Here is a 12,211-nt window from a genome sequence, read left to right as displayed (position 1 = left end):
TTTTGTATTTTGTCCGCAGACAGAGTATTTTACATACATTTTCCCTAGATTTCTCTCAAATCATTAATGATGGGAATTTGGACCTTAAATCATTCTTAATGTCCTGTGGATATTAAAACGCATAAGCCAGAGTACTGAGCCACTACCGTGTGTTAGCAGCTGGTAAGACGTATCACACCCTGTATCAGGAAACTCTGTGTTAACTTGGTATGTTCTCATTCTAACAAATTTGTTCATAGGTAATAAAGTAGAACCATTTCTTTGATCTGTGAGTGATAAATATTCTGGAACAATGTTGAGGTCAAGACATATATCTATGATGCCAAAGGAATGAAAGTATAGGTTGTTGTTGTTGTTTTTTTTTTTTTACTAGAAATAAGAATTTAAAATACAGAGAAATAAAAATATATATTATGCAGAGCTTGATGGAATATTGGTTTAACTCTGCAGCACCCTTCCTCCTCCTCCTTTTCACAGTGGGTTTCCTCTCAGGGGTGTGAGTTCAGGTAGGTCTGGACAGCCAGTGTACCCATCTGTCTGACCACAGTTACTGCTGAGAGATGAGAATGTGCCCAAAGTCACACCAGAGGTCTGGGACTTTTCTATCAGAGTAACAAGGAACCGTAGGTTCTTAATCAGTTCCATCTGGGAGGATCTGAATTTGAAGCTGCTAAGAGCCATCTTGCCCACAAAATGTCTGAATAAAGAATGAAACTCAGCAGAGCCAAAGAGAGAGAGTTCTAATGACATCATTTAAGGCCCTAGGTCTGGACGGTATTGAAAGCAGCTGTATGTACCCAGGACTCCTCTGTCGAAAGAGAAAATATATTTACATTTTTTTGCAGAAGCTCTTGCTTACCTCTGGTTTCAGTTACTTAACAACCACAAAATCAGACACATGGAGGGTATAAATAGGGTTGTCTTTCAAGAAAATGATGGCAAAATCCAAAACAAATTCTAGAGGAAGAAAAATCTCAAAGCATTAGCTTAATGGCTTTGTTCTCAGGTGTGAAGGATGCTCAGTGATCTCTGAGTGGACAGCAACCTGGAAAGCTATTGGATGTCTTACCTTGACTGCTGTAGGTTGGGCTATGACTTTCAGGGGTTGAACCTGGGCTTTTGCACCTGGGTCACGGGGCCATATCGTCAGCAGTCCATCACTACAGCCACTGGAAAGCAGCCTCCCATCAGGGGACCACTTGAGAGCACAGACAGCTTGCTTGTGGTGAAGTGTTCCGACGCGATGCTGGGTGACCCGAACGTCGTGATGATAAACACGGCCCAGCCTCGACCCGCTGCACAGAGGTAAAGGGGCAGGTTCCTGACAGAAAACTCAAGCCCTGTTGCTAATAAGCATTTGAAAACATGAAGAAAAGCATAGTTCAAACTACCAAAAGACCCCACAGGACAGATTCGAGACACCGTTTTTGAACATTCGTTGGGTTAATAAGGATAGAGTATTCCGCCTGGGTGACTGTTCGCACAAGTGAAAAAAATTTCTGTGGCAAAGTTTCAAATGTGGATAATGAGATGATATCCTTTGAGAGATACTTTTTTTTTTTAAGATTTTATTTGTTTGTTTGTTTGAGAGAAAATGAGAACGCAAGCAAGAGAACGGGGTTGGCAGGGGCTGAGGGAGAGGGAGAAGCAGGCTCCCCACTGAGCCGGGAGCCTGATATGGGGCTCAATCCTAGGGCTCCTGGATCACGACCTGAGCCAGAGGCAGACACTTAACTGACTGAGTCACCCAGGCACCCCATTTTGACAGATATTTCTAATGACTTCAATATGATGCAGGCAGCTATGGAAATTGATAAATTTTGAAGATTTACATATTTCCCCAGGGAGTTCTTTATGTACTAAAAATAGGAAATATGTTTCTGGAATTCAGAATATTTCATATTATCTCAATGCAATATATATTTATAGTGAAATGTCAGAGATAGAAATGTATTATTTCCTTTTTCTGTTAAGCTACAAATCCACTATTAATTTTGTTAATGCCACTCATGTCTAAAAAGAGTATAAAACTCAGGGGCACCTGGGTGGCTCAGTGGGTTAAAGTCTCTGCCTTCAGCTCTGGTCATGATCTCAGGGTCCTGGGATCCAGCCCTGCATGGGGCTCTCTGCTCAGCAGGGAGCCTGCTTCCCTTCCCCTCTCTCTGCCTGCCTCTCTGCCTACTTGTGATCTCTGTCTGTCAAATAAACAAATAAAATCTTTTAAAAAATTAAATAAATAAAATAAAAAATAAAAATAAAAAGAGTATAAAACTCTCTGCATGTCACAGCAAACTGCAATGTGATTCAGAATCAGGAGATAATGTCTACTTACTGGTAGTGATTTGGATCCAAAGAATGATAAAATCATATCACTTTATCAAAAGATAATGAACTCCTCCCAGACTAATTTAATTTTCTCCGAGGAACAAGTAAAAACTACCTACAATTATTTCTGAAATTTCTCAAAATCCAGTGTTGTCTTTTTATTTATTGATTTATTTTAAAGATTTTTATTTATTTGACAGAGAGAGCACAAGTAAGCAGCAAGGCAGGCAGAGGGAGAGAGAGGGGGAAGCAGGCTCCCTGCTGAGCAGAGAGTCCGATGCGGGGCTCGATCCCAGGACCCTGAGATCATAACCTGAGCCGAAGGCAGAGGCTTAACCCACTGAGCCACCCAGGCACCCCCAGAGTCGTCTTTTTAAAATGATTCAGGCACCACACTGAACAGCTTTCTGATGAACAATATGGGCTTGGCCAGACCACTGCCCGACTCTGCCCCTTTTACTAACCGTGTGACCTCAGGCTAGTGTCTCAGTTGATTCATTAACAACAGGTTGGCTGGAAATTAGAAACAACTCCACAGAGTTACTGCAGGGATTAAAACACAATTATCCACATAAAGAGTATAGCAAGCCTGGCACACATTACTCCAAAAATAATAGCTGCTATTATAAGAAAGGATCTGTTCATGGATAATGAAACTAAATTTAAACAATACAGACTGTAAAAGGAATTTAAATAGAGAACTGACCTCACTACAACAACTTTGCACAGTAAATAATTAGCCCTTTATGTGGTATTTTGTTTAAGCAGCTTTAAGTTTGACCTATAATCACAAGGTACTGAAATCTTAAGTTTATATCTCAGGCACTTAAAGAAATTGTAAAAAAACCTTGGAATTTATTTAATTTAAACCTACCTTAAGAACTACAGTATAAAAATGAATGGCAGTGGTGGGGCACCTGGGTGGCTCAGTGGGTTAAAGCCTCTGCTTTCGGCTCAAGTCATGATCCCAGGGTCCTGGAATCAAGCCCCGCATCGGGCTCTCTGCTCAGCAGGGAGCCTGCTTCCTCCTCTCTCTCTCTCTGCCTGCCTCTCTGCCTAGTTGTGATCTCTGTCTCTCAAATAAATAAATAAATAATCTTTTTTAAAAAAATAAAAAAGAACTACAGTATAAAAATGAATGACAGTGGGCACCTGGGTGGCTCAGTTGGTTAAGCCTCTACCTTTGGCTCAGCTCATGATGTCAGGGTCTTGGAATCGAGTCCCGCATGGGGCTCCTGGCTCAACAAGGAGTCTGTTTTTCCTTCTCCCTCTGCTGCTCCCTCTGCTTGTGCTCTCTTTCTCTCAAATAAAAAGTAAAATCTTTTTAAAAAATGAATGGCAATTGTTAAAAGCAATATATATTTAGATCAATTATGTAAGATAGTACAAACAAGTCACTTAAACTTTCTTGTTAGTTAGACTAAATCAGTAGTTCTCAAAAGTGATGGAGCATGAGCATCACTTCAGAAATTAGAAATGCAAATTATCAGAGTCCCTTCAGACCTACTGAATCAGAAGTTCCTGGAGATCGACCAGCAATCTGTGTTGTAAAGAGCCCTTCAGGGGATGTTGATGGGTGCTCGAGTTTGAGAACTGTGGAACCGGCTGACCTATGAGGTTCCTTCCAGCTCTAATATCTGTGGACTATGAATGGGAAATGTGCCCCAGAAAGCTTACCATATTCCAAATTATTGATCCTGACAGCATTAAATACTTGATTTCAACAAAATTATCCTCCTAGTAGGTATTACTTGGTGCAGAGAAACTTTTTGCTTAAACAGTTTTACCTTTTGTCTGAACAATTTAGTGGATCCTGAACCTCACTTTCCAGTACCAGCATATGGTGCAGGCGCATAGCCAACATGGTGCCTGTGGCCACTGGACCACTTACATCACCAGAGAATCAGGATATTCAAGAAGGTAGGATCATAACTGCCTAACTAATAATTCTGTTTGGCTTTGGTTGGTTTTGCTTTTGCTTTTGGTTTTAAATATTATAGTTCTGTTCATTCAGCCGCCATAATCACTCAGTGAGACAAATATAATTCATTCCATTAAGATGCTTCTTACCTGCTGAGAATACAGTCATTCCAGCTCAGAGCCGCAACCACCGACAAATGACCAAGCATATTTCTCAGCCGCTTTTTAGTTACCACATCCCATAACTGAAAACAAAAAATGAATAAACGGAGTTACATAGCATTGTCTTTTTCACAGTCCACTGTCTTCTCCAAGGCCTGATAGCAGTTAATGTTGCTACTGCCAGGCCTTGTACTAAGGGAAAGCTCAGCTCCTTTAACCCTGGGCAGCATTTCTCAACGCTGTCTGTACATGACATCACCGATGGGGCTCACCATTCATGCTAGCCATTCTGATTTAATAATGGAGATAGAGTCTGTGGATATGCCGTTTATTTTATGACATTTGCTTTAAAGCTCCGCAGGTGAATTCAATGGGCAGCCACATTGAGAATGGCTCTCACATTTCTAGTTTCATATCTGGAAATCCACCGACAGGCTAAGAGATTCCTTTCCTGCCACCTATATACGATACTCTGATCCATATAAGAAATGAGAACTTCAGTGTGAGAAGAAATCGTGATATAACCTTCATAGCATCCAGTATCACTGTAGAGATGAGAAAGCAGTGAGAGCCATCTGTGACCCTCCAAAGTCACACTGAACACATGAGCAATATTGTTTACAGTATTGTTAGTAAAAATAATACATGAGAAGTTAAATAGATTGATGGAAACTGGGTAAATTCCCATTTTAGAGAGCCTATCAGAAAAAAAAAATTCATTCATTTTAAGTAACTCTACTCCTGATCATAGCTTGAGGTGAAAAAGGAGAGTTGAAGGTTATCTTCCTCTCTCTGAAGTCCTAACCCTAGGGATTCTACAAACTCAACTTTAATACAAGAGAAAAGAGTTGTAAGGGCACCTGGCTGGTTTGATCAGAGGAGCATGCCACTCTTGATCTCAGAGTTGTGAGTTCAAGCCCCACATTGGGTGTAGAGATTACTTAAAAAAAATAAAACCTTTGGGGGATAAAAGACTTTTAAAAAGATAAATACAGGGGCACTTGGGTGGCTCAGTGGGTTAAAGCCTCTGCCTTCAGCTCTGGTCATGATTTCAAGGTCCTGGGATCAAGCCCCGCATTGGGCTCTCTGCTCAGTGGGGAGCCTGCTTCCCCCTCTCTCTCTCTGTCTGCCTCTCTGCCTACTTGTGATTTCTGTCTGTCAAATAAATAAATAAAAATCTTTAAAAAAAAATGGTAAATACAGCAGAAGGAGATTGTGTGAAGAAAAAAAGAAACAAAAGCTAGGTTGAGTATCCTTAAGTCCTCATTAAATGTCATTCAGAAAAGAACCAGAATCCCATATCTTCTCACTCCCCATAGTTTCAAGCACCACAACTAATACAGAGTCTCTATTGTATATTAATTTGTTATTAAAGGTCAGTTTTAGTTATCTAGCAATTACACAGAGCACATTTTTCGGGGGGAAAAAAAAAAACCTGCCCATTACCTGTACTTCTCCCTCGCTGGTGCCAACTGCCAGGCAGGTTCCATCTTTTACCCAGGACACAGAAGATATATAGTTACAATTGACAGGTAGGTCTATATTTTCAATCACATTGTAGTTTTCCCCATTCCAGATGAATACAGAGGATCCAAGAGCTATAGCAACTAGATTTTGAAAATTCCAATCTAGAGTATTCAGATCTATAAGAAAAGCATTTCATATTAGAGTAATAATTTTAGCCAAATAAAAAATATTTTCAACTAACCAACTTTTTTTACAGATAGATAAATAAAATTAATACCTTTCCCATGATCAATTGGGAAATAGAATCACATAGGTAAACAGATCATTAGAAGTTCAAAAAGAAAAACTAGAATTCTGTATCAAGAGTCACAGTCTAATGAATAATAATCTTACTATTCATACTCAAGTGTATTTATTTAGAGTCATTTTGAGAACTTGGAAGTTACATCTACCATTATTAGTACACATGGATTTTATCTAACAGATCACTAAAAATTAAAAGCACATTTTTTTTTCATTGAAATTATCTGGCCTTTTTTAAAATTTTAATTCCAGTATATTTAATATACAGTGTTATATTAGTTTCAGGTATACAAGATAGTTATTCAACAATTTAACACATCACTCAGTGCTAATAATGATAAGTATACTCTTAATGCCCCCTTCACCTGTTTCACCCATCCCGTCCACTCATCTCCCCTCAGGCAAGGATCGGTTTGTTCTCCATAGTTAAGAGTCTGCTTTTTGGGGGCGTGTGGGTGGTGCAGTGGGTTAAAGCCTCTGCCTTCAGCTCAGGTCATGATCCCAGGGTCTTGAGATTGAGCCCCACATCGGGCTCTCTACTCAGCAGGGAGCCTGCTCCCTCCTCTCTCTGCCTGCTTATGATCTCTGTCTGTCAAATAAATAAATTTTTAAAAAATCTTTAACAAAAATTTTTTTTAAAAAAAAGAGTCTGCTTTTTGGTTTGTCTCTTCATCCTATGGTGTTTGTCTTTCTCTGACTGATGTATTTCACTTAGATCCATATATGTTGTTGTAAATGGAGAGATTTGGGGTTTTTTATGGCCAAATAATATTCTTTTTATGGCTGAATAAAATTCAAACATAGGTATATAAAACATAACACATCTTTTTTTATGATTTTATTTTTTATTTTAGAAAGAGAGCATAGGCATGGGGAGGGGTAGAGGGATAGGGACAAGCAAACTCCCCACTGAGTGTGGAGCCTGATGTGGGGCTCAATCCCAGGACCTCTAGATCATGACCTGAACTAAAGTCAGACGCTTAATCACTGAGCCTCCCAGGCACCCCCATACCACATCTTCTTTATCCATTCATCTATCAATGGGCCCTTGGGCTGCTTCCATAATTTGGTTATTGTAAATAATACTGCAATAAACATAGGGGAAAAACACCTAACCCTTACAGAGACTCCTTGAACCTACAGTATCTATATGAAAGATGCCACCATCATTTCAAACCAAAAATACCACCCAACTACAGTCTATCTAGAAGAAGTGGCCACTAGCTTATAAGTGATACCTGGAAATTCCTAGCTGTACTCTCCAGTTTCTACTATTAGAACTCTTTGACTGCCAAAAGAAACCATATTTGTATGACCACATATTAAGATGTATCCTATCTTATTTATTTTTTGAATTAGGATATAGTTGACATATAACCCTTTCTTATTTCTTAAAAGACAAAAATTCTTCTCCTCATTGATACATATCAATACAAAACTATGAGGCACAGCAGCTCCACTACAGTGGCCTAAGCCACCCATGACCCACCTCTCCCACTGATGACAACTATAAACTCAGAACAATTAAAAAAAAAAAAAAAAACCTCCCTCAGAACTGGAAAATAAGCAAATGCAGTTAACTAAGTAAGGGAGTCAAAACCAGAAGAAGCAACCTGCCCAGGGGTGAGTTTCTCACTTTTTTTCTCACATGGTTTTGCCAGAGGGTGGGCCCCAGTCACAGAACAACACCAGAAGCTAAAGCTCTGATAGAAAGCTCACCATCTTTCTGGTGAGAGGAGCCAAGAAAAGGAGCCTTAGGTGGCCAAAATGTGTGGAGAAAGTCCTGGAGAGGAGAGAACCACACAACTCTAGGTGTGAATGTAGGAACCCATGCACATCTCAGCCTAACCCTGAAATCATGTTTTTAGGGAAAACTCAGATCAGCTTAGCAAAGGCTTTGAGAACCGAACTGAGTGAAGCATCTGTTTAGGACTCAGCCTAGACTCTGGTCCATATACATGAGGGATAGACCCAAACCAGCATGGTCAGGGCAGAAGAAACAGATCTGAGACTCATAACACCGCCCACAAAAGGCAAGACAAAACTTAAGGTATAAATGTAACTAAGAAAGGGGTATCTGGGTGGTTCAGTTGGTAAAATATCTGCCTTCAGCTCAGGTCATGATCTCAGGCCCTGGGATCAAGCCCCACATCAGGGTCCCTACTCAGGGGGGAGCCTGCTTTGCCCCTCCCCCTGCTTGTGAGCGCACACTCTCTCTCTCTCCCTCTCTCTGTCAAATAAATAAATAAATCTTTTTTTAAAAATAAAAAATAAATTTAAATTAAAGGTAAGACAAAAGGGGCAACATTCTCTGCAGGAGCCTGAGTTAATAACACACACATATGTATAGGACACGACTCAAGATTACTGGACACAAGGAAAACATAATTAATAGATGAAAACCCTAAGATGAATTAAGTATAGGAATTATCAGACAAAGATGCTAAAGCAGCTCTAATAGAATATACACACAGAATAGAATAGAATATTCTCCATGAGGTAAAGAAAAAACATAATTGAATGAAAAGAGAAAATATCAGCAGAGGAATAAAAAAATAGAAACTGTTTTATATACAAAGATAATAGAAACTATAAAAATAAAACTGAAATAGAAGCCATATAGGGGCACCTGGGTGGCTCAGTGGGTTAAGGCTCTGCCTTCGGCTCGGGTCATGATCCCAGGGTCCTGGGATCGGGTCCTGGGATCGGGTCCTGGGATCGGGCCCTGCATGGTGCTCTCTGCTCAGCAGGGAGCCTGCTTCCCCACCCCCCTTTGGCTGCCTCTCTGCCTACTAATGATCTCTGTCTGTCAAATAAATAAATAAATAATCTTTTAAAAAAAGAAAAGAAGAAGCCATATAAACCATATAAAAAGAAGCCAGTAAATTGGAAATTTTGAAACTGAAAATTACAATATCTGAAAAAACTTCTGGATGGGCTCGGTTGCAGAATGGAAATGACAGAGGAGTCACTGAATTTGAATATAAATCAACAGGAATTATCTTCTCTGAAGAACATGTAGAAAAAAATTGAAAAAGAAATGAGCAAACTTCAGGGACCTTTGGAATAATATCCAAAGACCTCATATGTGTAATTAGATTCAGGTCTTGGAAGCAAAAGAGTAAGTCTTCAAATTACCTTAGAATTCTCACCAGAGGGCGCCTGGGTGGCTCAGTGGGTTAAAGCCTCTGCCTTTCGCTCAGGTCATGATCCCAGGGTCCTGGGATCGAGCCCCGCATCGGGCTCTCTGCTTGGCGGGGAGCCTGCTTCCTCCTCTCTCTCTCTCTCTGCCTGCCTCTCTCCCTACTTGTGATCTCTATCTGTCAAATAAATAAATAAATAAATCTTAAAAAAAAAAAAAAAAAAGAATTCTCACCAGAAACTATGGAGGCCAGAAGTCCTTATAATATCTTTAAAATGCTGAATGAAAAAATCTAGCGACCCAGAATTCTACATGCACCAAAAATATCATAAAACAGAATATAAAGGGGCGCCTGGGTGGCTCAGTGGGTTAAGCCTCTGCCTTTGGCTCGGGTCATGATCTCAGGGTCCTGGGATCGAGCCCTGCATCAGGCTCTCTGCTCTGCAGGGAGCCTGCTTCCTCCTCTCTCTCTCTCTCTCTGCCTACTTGTGATCTCTATCTGTCGAATAAATAAATAAAATCTTTAAAAAAAAAAACAGAATATAAAAAGTGTAATATAAAAGTGTAACAGAAGTCTTTGCCAACTGACCTGATCTGAAAGATGCTAACAGCAGCTTTCAGGCTGAAGAGAAATTATATGAGAGGGAAATGTGGATCATCAGGAATGAAAGAGAAGCATGGAATTGCTATATATTTGGGTAAATATGAAGACAGTTTTTCCTCTTTCATTTAAAATACATATATGTATGGCTTCTTGGAGTAAAATTTATAACAATGGTAGAGTTTTCAATGTACGTAGATGTAAAATATTTGACAACTGCCATAACCTAAAAAAAAGTTGAGGGGGTTAAGGGGACCTGTGTGACTACAAAATTTGCATCTACCTACCTATTTGCCAGTCTCCCACTGTATCCTCTTCATTGCCATTATCATTAATTACCAACATCCTGCCCTTGCTCACATTGTTAACATTGCTGAAAATGCTCTATCTTCTCTCCCCCATCCCTCCAAAACCTACCCATTTTTCAAGACCCAGCTCAAAGCTCAATATCTCCACAAAGTCTTTTCAGACAAAGATGCAAAGATCACTGAACTACTTATAATCATTAAAGCTCCTTTTACTCCACAATTCATTACTTCTATTCTATACTAGCATGTTGGTAGAAGTTCCATTGAGTTAGTCCTATCTTCCCAGGGCACCTGGGTGACTCAGCTGGTTGAATAGAATATTCTGCCTTCAGCTTGGGTCATGATCCCAGGGTCCTGGGATCCAGCCCCACACCAGGTTCCCTGCCCAGAGGGGAATCTGCTTCTCCTCCCTCTCCCTCTGGTCCTCCTCCTGCTCATGTTCTCTCTCTCACTCACTCTCTCTCTCAAATAATTAAAATCTTAAAAAAAAAAAAAGTTCTGTCCTCCCAACTATATTATAAATTAGGCACATAACAAGAAGACCCAATGTGGCTGTTTGACTGATTAGATTTATCCATGTTTAAAATATATGCCTAAGAATGGGCTCCCATTCTCACAGTTCATTCTAATATAGTAAAAAAAAAAAAAAAAAAAAAAAAAAGAGGTATATTTCTCATATCCCACCAACACCAAAAATACCCATTCCACACATGAAATTTGCACAAGGAAAAGCCAAATTACATTAACTATATTTGGGCAGTACAGCTTTAGGACATGAGGCGCAAGGGTCATTGGATTCTTCCAGAAGCAAATTTCAAGTTTATGCCACAGTACAGGATACATTTTGTCGCTCCAACTTTTCAATTCATGGTCTAAACAATAACTTACAATAGTCATTTCGAAGACCAGTAAGATGAATCTTCACTTCTGGTTGGAGTATGGAATAGTCTAGATCCCTGAATCTTTTAAGATGAAAGGATTCATCTCTGACTCCATCTCTGCAGCCTATAAAGAACAAACAGCTCCACGTATCTTTATGATCCCATAAGGATAATATCTATGCAGGTATTAAGACATAACAAAGTGAAAAAGAAAGTAGTCATCATAATAAAACTGAATTACAAGTTGCAGGAGAAGGGAAGGGAAAAAATTCTTCTGTATTAATTTAAACAGAAATTTAATAATTCATGGCAATTTTTAGTAAAAAACACATGAGTGCCAGACCTAAATGTAACATAACTTGTGGGAAGCACACAGAAACACTATATTATTCTGAATATTTGTTTATTCTGTCGCTTGAGATCTTAAAATCACAGTAATTTTTGCATATCCATTTGTCTAGCACATCAACAATTAGCTGAGAGACATAAGCCTTACTCTGAATCTTTGTCAGTGAATATCTATTGATTCATTTATTTTGACTCTTTGTCTCACTGTTTCTGAACCAGAGCACACAGGTACTTCTGGCTAGTTTTACACATAATGATCTGAGGTCAGGGTCCTATCTTGGGTTCAGTTTTAGTTCTCATCAAAAGACCCACCTAAGTCTAAACCACAGGCCACCATCGTTTCATCTGTCCCACCACTTGGCTTGTGATCAAACTGAGAATGACATAAATTGATAAACATGAGCCCACCCAGGTAATTTGTGGTCTTTACAACCACATGCCTTCTGATAAAAGGCCTAAGAGCTTCACAACACTATACCAAGAAGTAGATCATCACTGCCTTGGTGTTAGCCACAAAGACCTGCATTTGTGTGCAAAACTTAAAGTTTACTAGAAACACTCAAGTACCTCCAATAAAGGTTTTTTAAAAAATAAGTACAAACTTCCAGTTACAAAATAAGTAATGGGGATGTAATGTAAAACATAGCAATTATAGGGGCGCCTAGGTGGCTCAGTGGATTAAGCCGCTGCCTTCGGCTCAGGTCATGATCTCAGGGTCCTGGGATCGAGCCCCGCATCGGGCTCTCTGCTCCGC

The 12,211-nt window shown here is 39.7% G+C and overlaps 1 protein-coding gene across 1 annotated transcript in view; it reads right to left on the bottom strand.

The window, feature by feature from the left end:
• Window positions 1-12,211, bottom strand: part of CDC20B (cell division cycle 20B) — a 45,225-nt gene that overhangs the window by 6,987 nt on the left and 26,027 nt on the right. Inside the window, exons 6-9 of the mRNA XM_046001153.1 lie at window positions 11,117-11,233; window positions 5,854-6,050; window positions 4,396-4,490; window positions 1,070-1,295 (exon numbers count right to left, since the gene is read on the bottom strand). Of these exons, the coding sequence (XP_045857109.1) occupies window positions 1,070-1,295; window positions 4,396-4,490; window positions 5,854-6,050; window positions 11,117-11,233 (635 nt within the window). The remainder of the gene's footprint in view (window positions 1-1,069; window positions 1,296-4,395; window positions 4,491-5,853; window positions 6,051-11,116; window positions 11,234-12,211) is intronic.

This window comes from Meles meles, chromosome 3, assembly GCF_922984935.1.
Source record: "Meles meles chromosome 3, mMelMel3.1 paternal haplotype, whole genome shotgun sequence".
NCBI lineage: Eukaryota > Metazoa > Chordata > Mammalia > Carnivora > Mustelidae > Meles > Meles meles.
The sequence above is the reverse complement of the archived record's forward strand: the minus strand, read 5'-3'. Positions and strand labels throughout refer to the sequence as shown.